This window comes from Haliotis cracherodii, unplaced genomic scaffold (genome assembly GCF_022045235.1).
Source record: "Haliotis cracherodii isolate W230 unplaced genomic scaffold, xgHalCrac1.p SCAF_5, whole genome shotgun sequence".
NCBI lineage: Eukaryota > Metazoa > Mollusca > Gastropoda > Lepetellida > Haliotidae > Haliotis > Haliotis cracherodii.
The window spans coordinates 20565142-20582676 of record NW_027266308.1 but is presented as its reverse complement, the minus strand read 5'-3'; the positions used below and the strand labels follow the sequence as shown (position 1 = coordinate 20582676).

Below are 17535 nucleotides of genomic sequence, written 5' to 3'. Positions count from 1 at the left end.
TTTCTGTGTATTTTCAGGTTCGAGAAGGAGACTGAGACTAAGGACACCGTATCTGTAAACACCACACAAACAAAGACCAATACAGAAACGGAGACAGAGTAAGTACATTGTATCCCTGTGTTAACGATAAAAGAGAACAAAGTAATGTAATCACAGATTTACTATTTCTTTGTTGACATCACAAATTGAATTGGTTACCCTGTGAAAGTTTGTTTATATAAGCAAATACGAAGCGCTCAGATCGTCTGAAGACATCACAGACAATAAAAGTACCATTTGTTTCAGACGGGTTTTAGATCTGAAGAAGATGTTCTGGCCAAGTTTTGATCAGTATATGAGCGTTTACAGTTTCGGATGTGTCCATGCGAGGGGACTGGCAACCACCCCTTGGTCCCCTCCCGATCAGGCCACACACAGACAAGCCATGAAGACCTTTTTTCGAGGTCGTCCAAGTCGGCCACAGAGGCACGAACAACAATGGCAGATACATTCCCTCAGTGCCAAAAGTCAGTATTGGCCAGTCATCACCCGTCTAAGCTGCCCAGGGAATGGAAGCCGTAAGTACAATGGAGTGTGTTTTCAAGAACAACAGAACAACAGAACATCAGAACATCAGAACACTTGCAACAGATCTGCAATAACTTATACATACACATTACTTAAGGTTTCTGACTATGCCTGTCATCTTAACGCAAGATTCGCAGCTGAATAGCTCTTACCGTTGTCTAATGTATTTTTCAGATCGAAGCATCCTGGTTCACAGTGCACTTCGATGGCCTTAACTACCATTTTGACATCAGGGTTTCTTCCCGTGGGATTGTGGAACCCAACCATCATGGACAGGATTCTCTTCCTCGGAGACAAGCTCCACGCCTGTCTGTTGGCCGAGATGGGCAGATGGGCACCCTGCAATGGCCACCTAGCTGCGGATGAGATGCCGTCTCAGCCAAAGGACACGCATGGCATTTGGGGGGTCAAGTGTAAGAGAAACCTTGAGTACCAGGGTTTCATTCACCCTGACCTGACCTGTCTGTCCTCCCTCAGACGCCAGCTGACGGAATGCGGTATGCCCGATAAGCGTCTGAGGGATTTAGATGACGCCGTCAGCAGCTGTGTTAGTGCCGGATCTGCCGGCTGCTTGCTGACATCCGGTGGTGTCAGTTCCACCATTTTCAAGAACCCCGAAGGTGGTGTCGTGGTCTTCGACTCCCACGCCAAGGACGTTACAGGCCGCACATGTTCCGAGGGAAAGTCGTCTCTGTTGACATTCATCTCCCTGGATGGCGTGGCGGCCTACTACAGGAGTCAGCTGGGAGGGGGGACCAGATACTGCCTTACAGGGTTCCTGGTCCAGCCAAACTAGACAAGGGCAGCAGCTGGTCAGAGCTACTCCAGACACTGACTGACGCCCTGAGTAACAGAGCACCGCTACCTCCTGCTGGGCAGTGAAATAGATGAGGCTATATCATTATCTGCTGTTTTAAAGATACTAATCGCAGCATTATGTCAAATGCCTTTTTAAGACAGAAAAATGCGTTCATCACAGTGCTTGAACAGTCTTTGCTCCCTTACAAAAGCAAAGGGAAGCTCAGCACCATTATATGGCATAAATGTCTCAGAGGAGAACAAATACCAGTCAAACTGGCTAAATAGTAAATAGAAATGGCTTTGCTATACACCTACTGCACCAGCAGTTGAGCATGGAACTAGGAACGTTTATTGAACCAGTGTCTAGATGGGATAAATGAAGACTATTGTCAAGCTTATATTAAACACATACTTTTTATTGTTATTTTACACTTCCATGTTTTAACAACTAACATCCTCAGTGAAGTGGAATATAAATGATTTTACAAGCAAATGACAATTTGTTTTTTTTGTTCCAAGATTCAAATTAATAAAGTTATGAATTATTATCCATATGGTGAATCCAAGATGTTGAAAGCAAACTTTATCCTGGTAGCCTTCTTGTTAGATCTCACCTAGAAAGGGCAGGTTGGTGGTTGTGACAGTGAGACACAGACCGGCTACATCAATAGGGCCACTGCTTGCCTTGTCATGGCTCATCACAGAAACTATTCACACCAGCCAATAAGGTCACCTGAAGCCTAGTAGGTATTTATTCTTGTTTGTAATTTAACGCGGCACTCAGTAATATTCCAGCTATATGACGGCAGTTTGTAAATAATTGAGTCTGGACCAGACAGTCCAGTGAATGACATCATTAGCAACAATCCACGCATTTGGGATACGATGACATAGATCAACAAAGTTGGCGAACCTGACAACCCATCCCGTTGGTCGCCCGTTACAACAAGAATGAGTTGCTAAAGACCTATTCTAACCCGGATTTTCACAGGTCTCAAGCCTAGTAAGCTGAATTGTGTGATACACATAAATGAGTTATGCTGCTTTTAGCGTTAATACAGCAACATCACTGTGGAGGACACCCGAAATAGGCTTCATGTACCCATGTGGGGAATTGGAAACATGGCTTCGGTGTCACGAGTCAATGATTAAAGCTCTTGGGTCCAGTTTGCTCCAGGCAACCCTATGATGTGGATTATGGCAGAAGCTCTCCTCTTGCAGATGGTACTGATACTGAACTATCCCTTTCAGGAACATTAGAGGAATTTGTGTATACCATAGTAAACAATCAGTGCTGGAGCCATGCAGGTAGTTGTGTAGGACATATAATCCTCCAGAGGCATCCAAATAAACACCATACAGACACGTAGCTATCATAAACATTATTTATTGCATAATGAGTAATGTCCAATTTGATCTTTGTAACAAAGTTCACAGGTGTCATAGAGCACTAGATGAATAGTGTACATTTCTTAAAAAGGCTATATACAAGTGCAGATGAAATATACAATGATATGATGAAGGTTATTACCACTGTACTATCAGAGACCATATACTGCATGGTCTCTGGTATTATGAACAAAGAACAAATGAACCAACAAGATTAATGAATTGTTACCTTTGACTGTAGGTTTCAGGTAGAGGGTAAGGATGCCCTCTGAATAATTTTTATCACACAACTCATTAAAATGGGTCATTTCAGAATCCTTAAATGATTTGAAAGGTAGAAATGCCATGTAGTATGCACAATGAAAACATAGCAGAACTGTCTGACTACAAAGAAACAGCACCATGTATATCACGCAGGCCCCTGAAGCAGGATAGTGATACAACTGAAACACTGGACTCATATAATATAGACAAGGTACGTCACATGCCATCTTGGCCAAAGTTGAAATCGGCTGTATCGTTTAAATTAAATGGAAATATATGCATGTCATGTTCACAATACGTCCCCAACTCCCTCCACATACAGCCTGCATGCCACAAACCTTCATTTTTGGCAATTTATTACCTATATCGGGTGAGTTTATCGAAATACTGGCTCAGTCGCGGCTGTGGGCCACGGAAGTAAACAAATAATCTCTGCGCTCAATTGCGTCAAGTGCTTTGATTTACTCGCGCTCCAACCATAACAAATGCACATGGGGATATTTACCAATCAGAGCGCTTGAGGCCATTGAGTACGGAGATATTTTGTATACTTTCGTGACCCACAGCCGCCACAGAGCCAGTATTTCGATAAACTCACCCGATATAGGTAATAAATTGCCAAAAATGAAGGTTTGTGGCATGCAGGCTGTATGTGGAGGGAGTTGGGGACGTATTGTGAACATGACATGCATATATTTCCATTTAATTTAAACGATACAGCCAATTTCAACTTCGGCCAAGATGGGGAGTGACGCACCTTGTCTATATATATGGGTCCAGTGTTTCAGTTATATCACTATCCTGCTTCAGGGGCCTGTGGTATGTCAGTGCACATTCCTCCAGACAAACACAACCCACTCTTCAGCAAGTCACTTCACGCTAACAAATGTGGGCCAAGTGCACCCGTCATCCATATTCTGAAACTATATTATCTTTTTTATGGATTTTTCCATTCGGCATACACTACCCATTTCATGAAAGACAATTTATAATACTTCTTTAGGCATTTGGAAGTAGTTGCACAAAATACTTTAAGTTCATTCACACAAATTTGGAGCACTATTTATGCCAAAACAATATGTGTATGTTTCCGGTTTCCTGGACCTAACTGGGAGCCCCATTCTAGCTCCATCACCATTCAGATAAATCTTTTTTTCAAGATATGAGAGCAAATTGGATGCCCTTCACTAAAGATAAGCCAGTCATTGAAAGGAACCAAACTAATTATCTCATTTCTTGACAAGCTAAAAAAAAGAAACACTTATTTTTACCTTATTGTACATGTATCATCATGGTCTTTTCCATACGATTAGTTCATGATAACGACATCGGCCTATGCCAGTCCTGTGTGTGACAAGCTTCCTATCTCCTAACTGCCTTACATGGGAATGCAGTGAATAGAGGACTGCTGATGGAGACGAGGGTAGGTGCACAGGGTACTCAACAACAAGCAGCTCAAGAGTCCATGGGACGTACACAAGGACAACATGGCTTTAACAGTTTCAAGCCTTAGCCAACTGAATAATGGTATTCAAATCATTCCTTTACTCATCCCTTATATCTTGTATGCAGGACTTCACTTCAATGACAGAAGACATAGTTTCATGCCATGCCTAATGGCTTGTCATATGTACTTGTGTGATCACAATATTTTACTGAAATACATCATTACCTACTTTTGGTCAGCTATAGAATAACCTAGGATTGCCCCTTAAAAATATATCTTCATCTTCTATATTAATATAACATTACTTCTATGTATAGATCATATTTATAAGCACATTGCACTTATTAAAAATGTTTATTGAACATATATCCATTCCACTGTATCAAAAGATTATGTCACTTTGTCTATTTCATTGTAAAACTCATAACTTGTTTGAACATATATAGCTACACACTGTTACTTTAAATGACACATTATGAAGCATTCACTGCATTAAAGTGAAGCAAAATGTAGGAAAACTATTCTGTACACATGCATCAAGTACGGTACTCCTGATCTGCTGACTAGTTTGTAAGAAAATGCCCAGTCCTGATCCCAACATGGTGTTTACTGAGATTTCAACTTCTTTAACAAAATAAATTATAACCACATAAACATGATAAAACATCTTCCCTAATGATTTCAAATAAAAGAACAAACTAATGTTTCACTGTCATAAAAATATCAAGATTCCAAAAATGATGAAAAGAATAACCCTGCTCAGACAACATGGAGAATGCTCTTGCCTTAGAGAATACAAGCTGATGAATACATCTGCAAGGAATTATTTTTCGTCCTTGTTCACCAAGTCGCAAAACCTGTAGATGTATGCATTCTACAAGCAGCTTATGGCCAGTGGTTTGTTGATGAATTTGTTCTACTGGATGAGAAAGTTCTCGATCTTTCGCTATGAGTCATTAGCCCAGCCATTCACCTTGACCTGAGACTTGATCTTCTTGACCTTGATGTCTGTATGCGGCAGACAGTCTGCCAGGCTCTCAGTCAACTGGATGAGGCTGAGTCGGTTGATGGGGACAGTGGGGGCTTCAGGCTGCTTCTGCAGTTCCACATAGTTGGAGGGATAGAAGGGGATCCACATGGCCTGTCGGTCATGGTCGGAGGGGGGATCGGGGGCACACATGTCAGAGTTGACAATCACACCCCACTCCAATAGCTGAAGTTTCTGGAGTTTCGACACCAGAGTGAGAGTGTTGGAATTGACTGCTGCCATCTGAAACAAAAATACAAGACTTTCATGCCAGAAAACCTTGGATAATTATATGTTACAATACCATTGATTCAAGCAGATAAAAAAGAACCCACTCATCCGATTGTAGATGACCAGATGGTGAAAACATGAATACATACACGCAAAACACAAGTGTCAAAATGTGTGGCGTCACCCTGGGCAAGTGACTTAGTTCAAATATGCCTCTGTTCACCCAGCAGGGAATGGGTACCCAATATGTGAGGTGGATGTTAAAACACCCCAGGGAGTTGGGAATGATAACTGCATATGATGCACTGGTTGGGTAACAACTAAACCACATCAGGTGTGTTATATAAATGTATAATATAATAAAATTAGTAAAATCCTAGATATATTTTATATTTGTATACTTATCCTGCAATACCCCTCAATGCATATTGCTGCTTGTTCTTGACAGAGAAAAGAGCTGTGTGAGGGTCTTTGCTTGAAGAAGTTGTTTCAACTAGCTGAGAGGCCAACCCTGTCACACAGCTCCCACGTGACTAGAGGAAGTGATGTCACGGATCCTCACATTACTCTGGAGTCTGGAACATCGGAAGGCATCGTGGGGAGGCAGCTCTGTGATGGGTGGGTCTCTTTAGACGCAGTAATGCAGGATAAGTATACAATTATAAAAAATATCTACGATTTTACTAGAATCTTTACTTATCCTGCATTATTCCTTAATGCATCTTTATCAGACGGAATCAGTGGAGGGAATACCTTCAGATGTACACTTTTATCTCAGAACTCTGTTCCTTCAGCTAATCCTCGGCTGTGTGGTTGGCTTCGAGTGACCAATCCATGGATGGGAACCAAGAGTCAGGTATGCAGTGTGTCCAGGTACTACACAGCCATAGACGATAACCCTCTCAAGTTAAAGTTGTAGACTAGTGTACCAAGCTGTAAGTGGGGCATGAACCTTTTAGTCCAGGGCATTTAAGCCAGAGGAGGCTGAGAGGCCGGCTCTGGATTTGGCGGCGAGGTCAGTGGCATTTAGTAGTGGTGACCTGTTGGGCCACTACTAACAGACCCAAACTGTGCATGCCTTGCACATCCTCCAATGCGACGTCTCGCAGGTAGTGACTGACGAAGACTGTGCTTGATCGCTAGAAACATCCCTCCATGATGGCACATAGAGAACAGTTGCTGTGTGGGGCCGTGGTGGAGGAGACTGCCCAGATCTCATGCAGGTTGTTGGAACATGGGGGCCCCAATCCAGCTGCCTCGTAGACCTGGAGAATGATGGCTCGTAGCCAGAGGGCGACCGTGTTGCGGCTGACTTCCGCTCGCGAGGTCGCAGATACTGGTGTGAGGAGGCATCGTCGTTTTCTACGGCGGTCCTTGAATCGTCTGATGTAGCAACGGTGTGCTCTTGTTCATCTTCCGCGCCCACAATCGAAGATAGTGGAGGGCTGAGGAACAATCTGTCTGGCTGTCCTTGATTCTTGGCAATGAAGTCCCAGCACAGTCTGAGATGCACGACACACGTGACGTTCAAGGCATGTAGCTCACTCACACGGGCTGCAGTAGGGAGCTCCAGTAGGAAGACCGACTTTTTCGTCAGATTGTAGAAGGACGTCGCTTTTGAGAGGCTCAGCAAGGTGAGAATGACGTTCAAGTCCCAAGCCTGTGGATGAAATTTCACCTTTGGTCTTCCAATCTGAATGAGAGAAGCAGAGCCTGTAGTTCCCAGGATTTTCATCATGCACCGATCTTCTGGAACTGCCAGGACAGAGTTGAGTGCCACAAGGTAGGTCATGAAGGTACTACCCTTGAGCTTGCGCTTGTGGCGAAGATAGAGCATGAACTCAGACAGGAATTGAGGCGATGCAGTAGTGGGGTCTTGATGTTTGCCTCTGCAAAAGCTCTCAAAGGACTGCCACTTGTCTTCATAGAGGCTCCTGGTGGTTTGGTGATGCGCCATCGTGATGGCCTTTGCCGCGCTGGTTGAGTAGCCTGTGGTGTTCAGCGCTCTCTGTAAATGGACCAGACGTGAAGACATAACCTGTCTGGTCCTGGGTGTGGCTGCCTGCTGTGAGCGTGGATCAGCAGGTTTGGCCAAACTGGGAGTGGCAGCAGGTTGGAGTCTGCTAGCACTCTGAGGTCTACGAACCAAACCCTCACCAGCTACAAGGGCGCGACCAAAGTCAGATCGAGGTTCTGTGTTGATCGGATCTTTTGGACAAGCCTGGGAAGGAGTACAGGTGGTGGCAAAGTGTACGCACAGGGGTTGCTGAAGCAGTTGACTGCCCAAGCCAGGGGATCTGGCACCTGCGAATTGTAGGTCGGTATCTGGTAGTTCTAGCTGGTGGCTAGCCTGGCCGAGATAGAGTAGACTAGGATGTTTCGGCAGCCTGGAATGTGTTCGACCTGGAACTAGATCCCCAGATGATCAATCAGGTGAAAGAATCGGAATGTCTGTTGTAAGAGCGAGGTCGAGTGAGTTGTTCCCTGGCTAAGTAGGCACCAGACGACGCTTATGTTGTCCATCAAGATGGAGAGCCTGCTCCCAATGAGCAATGGCCAAGATAAGCCCCTCCAGTTCGAGATAGCTGATATGCCATAGGCGCTGATCGGCGGACCACAGCCCCGAGGTGACCTATCCCTCTAGGTGTGTGCCTCATCCCTGCAGGGAAGCGTCTACCAATAGGCGTAGAGAGGTAGTAAGCCCTGTCAAGGAGATGCCGCCTAAGAGATTTGATTCCACCGTCGACCACCGGAGACGCGGCTTGACGTGATCCGGGATGTGGATTGTTGAAAGCGGCAAGGTTGTGAATCATCTTTCGTGTGTCTGAGTCCTTCTTTGGGACGAGGAAGATGGGTGAATAGAAGGCTGGTGTTATGGCTGGGGCGTGTATGACCTCTATTGCATTCTTGTCCAGCAGCGCCGAGATGTTCTGGCTTAGTAGCTGCTGTTGAGTAGGGGGATAGGTGTCCACTATAGGGGACGACATGAGAGGTGGGTCGTCTATAAGCACCAGCTGTTGGAGTATGTTTGTGACATATGGGTCCCACAGGATCTCCCAATTCTGCCAGAATCGACCCAGTCTCTCACCTACTGGAGTGTCGACAATTTGGACAACTGGGGGTGGGAGGTCCCAGTCGTGCGTGTCTGGGGATTCACTTGAAGTCCCTGCAGTTGGCGCTTCCTCCCTTGGGAGTGGCCACAGCGGGATTGGTATGAGCCCGAGGACTTGCCTTTACCTAAGATAACTGCCCTGAGAGGTTGAGGTGGAGCCCCGCCCCCGGGGCTGGAGGGAGTTGCTTTGCAGCTGTTAGGAGCCAGACTGGGACATCTTAGAGAAGGATGGCTTTGACACCCTGGCCTGGGCCTTGAGAGCCGTCTCGTCTCAGTTGATGGCTGAGACTCGGGAGTGAGTCTTGGAGATCTGTGCTTTAAATAGGTCAGGAGTTGACCCATTGTTGATGAAGCAGATCTCTCCTGAACTCTGGGTCCCAGTCCGATAGAGCAAGGTAGCCCAGGCATCTCGTGGTTGTAAGCACAATCAGGGCGGCATGCATATGGGAGTGCATATGCTCAACTTGTTGCTGGAGGTTGGATATGACGGTGGTCAGGTGGTCTTTCCTATTAGGGTTATCCTCGGACAAGTCCTGGAGAATGGCTCTGGAGGAGGACGCCACAAGTGAGAGAAGCTTGAGAGTATGGCAAATTCAACATAGGCGATTTTATTGTCAGAAACTTGTACTGAGGTGGAGCGGTTGGACCCAGTCATGCGGTGCAGATCCTCATCAAAAGCATGAGCATGGCCCACGACCTGGAGAGAGTGGATCGGGTAGTCGCCTCGTTAATAGCGTGGGGGTCTGAAGGACAGAGTCGGAGAGAGTTAGCTGAAGTCCTCATCCAGGACCGAAATCATGTCCTTGAACAGCGGGTCCGGTGGGAGCGAGTTAGGTTCCAGGATGGCTGTCTTGCTATTGACCTCTAGGCCAGGAGAGGGAGCGGCTGTCTCTAGTCTATCCGCCAACCAGTCTGCAACCTGGTCTAGGCCAAGATGGGACTCGCCTTCCGTGGGGGTGTTGTCGGATGAAGGTGCCCTCCGAGGAGTCGGAAAGAGAGCTACTAGAGCGTCTGCGAACAGGTCAAGGACCCCGACGAGACGACGGATTGTCACTCTGACGAAGCTGAGTAACGAGAGGTAGATGGACATCAATGAGCGATGACAGAGATGGTGTCTGTATAGGCCTCCGACGAGGCGCTGGCAAGGGCATGGGCCTCTGTATGGGAGCTGTTTGGTGGATAGGCACCGTCTGTATAGGCGCTTAGAGAGGCGCCTGCAGAAGCTATGGGTAGTGCTTGTAGAGGCATCTGTATAGGCGCTGGGGCAATAGGCGTCGACGTCTGCACTGCCTGTAAGTACTGGAGGAGAGAGGCGTCTATCATGGGCATCTGTACCGTAGGTGGGGCGCCTTAGGAAACCATGTGTCTGGCCAGTGGACTGAATAGGCGCCATTTGGTAGGAGAGTGTCATGGTGGTGTCCACCGCCGTAAAAATAGACATGACGTAGTAGTGGTCGTCAGGGTGCTCTAGGTAGAGGCTGTGACCGTCGGACCCGACATCATGATAGTAGTGAAGGCCAGGGAGTTGTCGTCTGAGATAGCCGATATAGTGGTGGGCGAATTCTCGGAGAGGTCAGACATCTTGCGCCGGTGTTTCCTGGCATGTTGTGATCTCCGTTTTCTTGACACACAGAGGTACTGTCTGAAAGCTGTGGGGGAAAGCGAGAGACAGTCTTTACATCGTGAACCTTGGAGGCATTGAGATGTACAATTAAGGCACAGGGGGTGGGGAACCCACGTCGACATATTACGCCAGCACTTTGAGCAGGGGGGCATGATATCTGCAATGAAGTAGTGTAAAATCACAATGCGTCCCCAGCCGAATATGTATGCTATAATTTGTTTATCCCACTGTGTGGGTTTATGAAACAATTATATCCGACAAACGTATGAGAACATACAAAACGAACACAAAATACTTGCAAGGGTACGACAATGGTGAGGTACCAAGCAGGAAGAATTCATAAGTTGCTGGCCACGCAAAATATTCAAAATGGCTACTTGAAACAAGACACCTGGGATTATTCATTGTTTTCTTTAGAGAAAACGCCAGCAGGTGTAAAAAAATGTTATGCACATGTTATCAAACATAGAATGTACAAAATACAAACCGTATGCACAACACAAAGAAAATAATCAAAAACTCAAGGAGCAAACACCTGAGGGTTTGAACAAGTTTATGCTACAGATGGTAAACAGGTCTTCACTCAGCAAGTGATAAGAGTAATTTGAGGATCTGTGACGTCACTTCCTTTAGTCACATGGAAGCTGTGTGATAGGGCTGGCCTCTCAGCTAGTTGGAGCAACTTCTTCAAGCAAAGACCTTCACACAGCTCATTTCTCTGTCAAGATCAAGCAGTAATATGCAATAAGGAGTAATGCAGGATAAGTAAAATATATATATAAATAATTAATAATAATAACATAATATATTAATTGTGGGGGTCACCAGAAAAAGGCTTCACACATTGTACCCATGCAGGGGGAATTGAACTAAGGCCTCTGGTGAGATGTGTGAACACTTTAACCACTGGGCTAGGCACCAAATCATCATCCTTCACGATGGTGCATAGAAGGAGAGCTTTGGTGAGAGATGCTAAGGTTGCAGCTTCAAGTTCAAATGGTAATTGGTGACTATGGTGAGGATCAAGACTTACATCTGTTGCCTCCGGCCAGACAACCAGGGACTTGAGCTTGGTAAGCTGCTCCAGTGTGATGTACAGGGTGTCTGCCAGGCTGAAGTGAATCAGCTGAAGCTCCTCCAGGCTGACAAAGAGATACACTCTGTATAATGGGTCCACACAGATACTGACAGGCCAACTCAGGGCCACTAGGTCAAAGTGTTGCAAATTGTTTCCACGTAGGTAAAAAATATCCCTCAAACTCATGTGAAACAATTACTTTGACAAAAGATTGTTTATCATAATTTTGTTTGTTATTTGTTTGTTTGTTTTTCGTATGTTGTTTAACGCCGCACTCAGTAATATTTCAGCTATATGACGGTGGTCTGTAAATAATCGAGTCTGGACCAGACAATCCAGTGATTGACATCATAAGCAACGATCTACGCCATTGTGATATGATGACATGCATCAACCAAATCAGGGAGTCTGACCACCTGATCCTGTCAGCCACCTCTTACAACAAGTAATTACCGTATATCGCTGTGTATAAGGCGAGTTTTTCGTACCTAAAATGAGGGGGTTAAGAAGGGGGGTCGTGAGTCGAAGATCTCACATTTTTTTCCACTGGTGATGTCAACGGGCCTCCGATAGCCAGCCCAGCATTTGACAATAAAACTTGGCGTTTTGTCCTAAATAACTGTTCCAATAACTATTTCCATACATAAACATGATTTGTATCTCTTTTCCTTGAATAAAGTTTAATAATTTCTGCAAATAAAGTTGAAATGACCCTCGCCTCGATGCAGATTGTCAAACCAGCTGACGCGGTAAAACAATCAACATCCGTGAGTAGAGAGCCGGAAGTACTGGTAAGCATTTGCATAATGCACATGTGACCTAACATGTGATAACCGGTGAAGCTGAAATCAATTCCCGCTGTTTTTACAGTTGTATTAACAACTGTTGGAGACAGTGTGAATAAGTGATTGTGGAATAAACACGCTGAATGTGAAGCAAATATAATCCTATGGAGTTACAACATAGTTAATTGGAGATTAAATTACTCACCATTGTCTCTTATATGTTATTACTTCATAAATGAATCTTATTTTACGGGCACCGATTTGGTGTCGTACCGTGTAAACACAAAATGGCAACATGTGCTGGAGTTACACACGCGACCAATCATCGTAGAAAAAACAACGCAAGATAAACATATTTTTATTGCATATATAAGGTTTGTGTGCGCACTTGTGATGTGCTTCATTCAAGGTCGCCTTATACACGGAGTATAGGATTTGGGGTTGATTTTGAAGGCGTGTACAGGGGGGTCGTCTTATATGTGGGGTCGCCTTATACACAGCGATATACGGTAACATGTTATGAAGAGTTATACAGTAAACCATCCAGCATGAAGTAAGCATGATAGGTATTGCTGTTATTCTACTGACAAAACATAAGGGAACTGATGAAATGACAGTGAATTTTTAATGACGATAAATGGCTGTTAAATTTTAGGCATGCAGATCAATTGCAGTAGTGATTATGAGCTCCCTTATAGGCCCACACACTATGGTTTCTGTGTGCACATGCATCACGTGCTGTTCATGCATGATTTGAAATTTCATCACGATTAGATGTTGCATTCAGATGCAACGCCTCGTTATTGTAAATCTATCTCTGTACATTGAAATCATTAGTTCCCTTTTTTTTCGTTGGTAGTGTACTTGTATCGCAATTGGTTATTGCCAGTTTGGTTATCAGGAAGGAAAATGAAGTAGAACTCAAATAATTTGTATTTTGAAAAAACTTCCATTTTTTAATTACTTGACAGCTTAATGTATGTGCATACCATCAACCGGAGGCATCTTTCTGTTCTCTTTCATGTCAACAATATCATTCTATCCTTATCAACTGGATGTTTCTTTGAAGAATGTTAATCGGTGTAATATTGAACAAAGAGCTGCACAGTTGGAATGTGACGACTGGTAGCTCCACTTACTTCTCCAAGGAGGACAGAGCATCGCCGAGGCCGATGTCAGGGATCTCCCCCCCATACTCCAGCCGGAGGTGAGTGAGGTTCGTCAGCGAGCCCAGCACAAAGTAGGTCTGTAACAATGAACACAATCATAACAATCTCTCTCAGTAACCTACATCTCGCTGAACATGTAAAGGTTCCTTGTTCATCAACACAGACATGTGTCATAATCCGGCGTATTAGAGTTTAATGGAGTCGAATTCACTGCCAAATAATCTCATAATTACAAGGTTAACACTTCTCACCCATGGAGAGAAAACGTCCAGAAGACAAACAGCAGTTCTGCTGAATAGACAACACTGCTCATTGCAATCGAAAGATGTGTTATACACAAGTAACAACACATGGACTACAATCACCGCTGGATTGACCTACTTCATTTGAATATGCCTCATCTGGAGTTTCATGCGAATGTCATGGAGGGAAAGCAAACAATAATTATTAACTACTACTACCCCATACTATATCATGGAAGTCCAAGTAAATAGTCTTGCCGTTGTTGTTTGCTGATGAATGTCTTTAGATTTCTAAGGAAAGGCTAATCGCATTAGCTTGACACCTTTAAGGCTAGAGGTTGGAAATTGCATTTACTTTGTGATCAACTTATTTCAGAATTTCCCAGAAACCTCACAGGGTCCCATCATTGCCCCTACTACAATGGAATGTCCACAGGGAACCTTTCACACACCTCACTAGTTCACCCTGCTTCAACTCACCTCTGATGACCAGGTGTTACAGGTGCCTCACTAGTTCACCCTGCTTCAACTCACCTCTGATGACCAGGTGTTACAGGTGCCTCACTAGTTCACCCTGCTTCAACTCACCTCTGATGACCAGGTGTTACAGGTGCCTCACTAGTTCACCCTGCTTCAACTCACCTCTGATGACCAGGTGTTACAGGTGCCTCACTAGTTCACCCTGCTTCAACTCACCTCTGATGACCAGGTGTTACAGGTGTCTCACTAGTTTACCCTGCTTCAACTCACCTCTGATGACCAGGTGTTACAGGTGCCTCACTAGTTTACCCTGCTTCAACTCACCTATGATGACCAGGTGTTACAGGTGCCTCACTAGTTCACCCTGCTTCAACTCACCTCTGATGACCAGGTGTTACAGGTGCCTCACTAGTTCACCCTGCTTCAACTCACCTCTGTTGACCAGGTGTTACAGGTGCCTCACTAGTTCAGCCTGCTTCAACTCAACTCTGATGACCAGGTGTTACAGGTGCCTCACTAGTTCACCCTGCTTCAACTCACCTCTGATGACCAGGTGTTACAGGTGCCTCACTAGTTCACCCTGCTTCAACTCACCTCTGATGACCAGGTGTTACAGGTGCCTCACTAGTTTACCCTGCTTCAACTCACCTATGATGACCAGGTGTTACAGGTGCCTCACTAGTTCACCCTGCTTCAACTCACCTCTGATGACCAGGTGTTACAGGTAACTCACTAGTTTACCCTGCTTCAACTCACCTATGATGACCAGGTGTTACAGGTGACTCACTAGTTCACCCTGCTTCAACTCACCTCGGATGACCAGGTGTTACAGGTGCCTCACTAGTTTACCCTGCTTCAACTCACCTCTGATGACCAGGTGTTACAGGTGCCTCACTAGTTTACCCTGCTTCAACTCACCTATGATGACCAGGTGTTACAGGTGCCTCACTAGTTTACCCTGCTTCAACTCACCTCTGATGACCAGGTGTTACAGGTGCCTCACTAGTTTACCCTGCTTCAACTCACCTATGATGACCAGGTGTTACAGGTGCCTCACTAGTTTACCCTGCTTCAACTCACCTCTGATGACCAGGTGTTACAGGTGCCTCACTAGTTCACCCTGCTTCAACTCACCTCTGATGACCAGGTGTTACAGGTGCCTCACTAGTTTACCCTGCTTCAACTCACCTCTGATGACCAGATGTGACAGGTGCCTCACTAGTTCACCCTGCTTCAACTCACCTCTGATGACCAGGTGTTACAGGTGCCTCACTAGTTTACCCTGCTTCAACTCACCTCTGATGACCAGGTGTTACAGTTGCCGACCTCCAGGAACTTGAGCTGCTTCATGTCACGGAGGAAGTGGAATTCATTATCTGGGATGGACTTCAGCGTAGTCAGGGACTGAACACAAAGAAGGAACTAATTAATCACAGGTAACACTTAGTCACAGAGAGTTGTCCTACTTATTCCAGCAAAGCATGAAGTGTGTTCAAGTAGAAAACAAACACTGTCTCACCAGGGTTTCCAGGTTCTTGAGAGCTGCCAGTTCCGCCAGGCCTCCATTGAATGAGAAGGCAGGTAGAGTGAGGCCCCCGGTACCTCGGAGTCGCAGTTCACGCAGGTGCTTCAGACACACGAACTTGCCCAGGTCAATTTTACATGGTATGTTCCTGGTGGGAAGAACACAGTATATTCATGAGGATATATAACAAGATGTCACAAATATCCCATGTTGTTACATAGCAAAGTTTCACAATATATGTCAGTAGCATAGTGTGGGGTTATGAAGATGACCACAAATACTTCTTGATCTGCACAACACATGACAAACACAGAATCCACTTCCTTTAACTCACTTTAAAGTCTTCCTCACAATGTTGGGTCATACATTCATGTGTTTAGATATGACATGTCTACAAGTTCAATTGGTCATCAATATTTGTTAAAATGTCTTGTGCTGCCTAAGGCTATTTATGGTAATGCTTATCAGTGTAGTTTATTGTTTCAAGAGAAATGTTAAAAATTAACTTGGTGTGATGCACATATGTGTACAAGTCCATGCATCATCTACGGGCAGTATGAAGTTACAGATATGGCCATGTACCTATTCTGATCTCCGTTGACCTCTGAGATGTACTCTGATTTGAAGACTTCGAGGTTGCCCAGTTTCTCACACACCAGGTGGAGCACAGAGGCTGGGACATGGCCGAACTCGATCTCTCGCAGACCCACCAGGTGATGCAGGTTGGCAATCATCAAATGCCATGTCCTGTTCCTGTCATGTTTGTGGAACATCCCTTGCAGGCACTGCAACATAAAACCAGGCCGTCGACATGATGGGCACGTCCATCAAAACATAGGTTTAGCTTCAGTCCCAAGAAGTATTACAACAAAACATGGACTTAGCTTCAGTCCCAAGAAGTAATACAACAAGGACTTAGCTTCAGTCCCAAGAAGTAACACAACAAAACAAGGACTTAGCTTCAGTCCCATGAAGTAACACAACAAAACATGGGCTTAGCTTCAGTCCCATGAAGTAATACAACAAAACATGGGCTTAGCTTCAGTCCCATGAAGTAACACAACAAAACATGGACTTAGCTTCAATCCCAAGAAGTAATACAACAAAACATGGGCTTAGCTTCAATCCCAAGAAGTAATACAACAAAACATGGGCTTAGCTTCAATCCCATGAAGTAAATAATACAACCTGGGATTAGCTTCGATTCCTCGAAGATAACAATACATCAAAATATTGCTACAGCACTAAAGTTTATCAAGTGAGTATGAAAACCTAATTTTGTTGAAAGGGAGCATGTTTATCATTTACAACTGAAATGAAGTAAACCAGCTATTGTACACTTGTACAGTATCAAGTTGTCACTGTTGTTTGTTTGTTACATAATGCTTCATTCAACAATATTCCAGCCATATGACAGCTTCCTGTAAATTACAATCAAATCTGGACTACACAAACCAGTGACAGAGATCATGATCAACGTCCACGTCATCTGGGTACAATAACTGCAAGCAGGTTAGTCACTGAGTCGGACCCACCCCCCCCACCCCCCCCCCCCCCCCCCCCACCCCCCCCGATCCATGTAGTCGGCCATAACACAAGCACCGCTTGCTGAAGATCAATACAAACACCAAATCCCCTGGCACAATGTCACTGCGACAAGAATCTATTGCCATGATTGGTGCTGCAAGGGAATGGTGACATAATATATTAGGCAGTTTACAGCTGTGAGAACATCGTCAACAGACTATATTCTCACAAAATGAGGAAAGTTGACCCTGTGTCAAGTATGTATAT

General features: G+C 44.9%; 1 protein-coding gene and 1 pseudogene across 1 annotated transcript in view; one reads left to right on the top strand and one right to left on the bottom strand.

The window, feature by feature from the left end:
• On the top strand, nucleotides 1-1363 carry LOC139443580 (uncharacterized; annotated as a pseudogene).
• Nucleotides 1364-4879: 3516 nt separating this feature from the next.
• The window catches only part of LOC139442517 (uncharacterized), a 32987-nt gene continuing 20331 nt past the window's right edge, over nucleotides 4880-17535 (bottom strand). Inside the window, exons 12-17 of the mRNA XM_071223333.1 lie at nucleotides 16324-16526; nucleotides 15736-15889; nucleotides 15513-15620; nucleotides 13465-13571; nucleotides 11496-11604; nucleotides 4880-5738 (exon numbers count right to left, since the gene is read on the bottom strand). Coding sequence (XP_071079434.1) covers nucleotides 5415-5738; nucleotides 11496-11604; nucleotides 13465-13571; nucleotides 15513-15620; nucleotides 15736-15889; nucleotides 16324-16526 — 1005 coding nt within the window. The 3' untranslated portion in view covers nucleotides 4880-5414. The remainder of the gene's footprint in view (nucleotides 5739-11495; nucleotides 11605-13464; nucleotides 13572-15512; nucleotides 15621-15735; nucleotides 15890-16323; nucleotides 16527-17535) is intronic.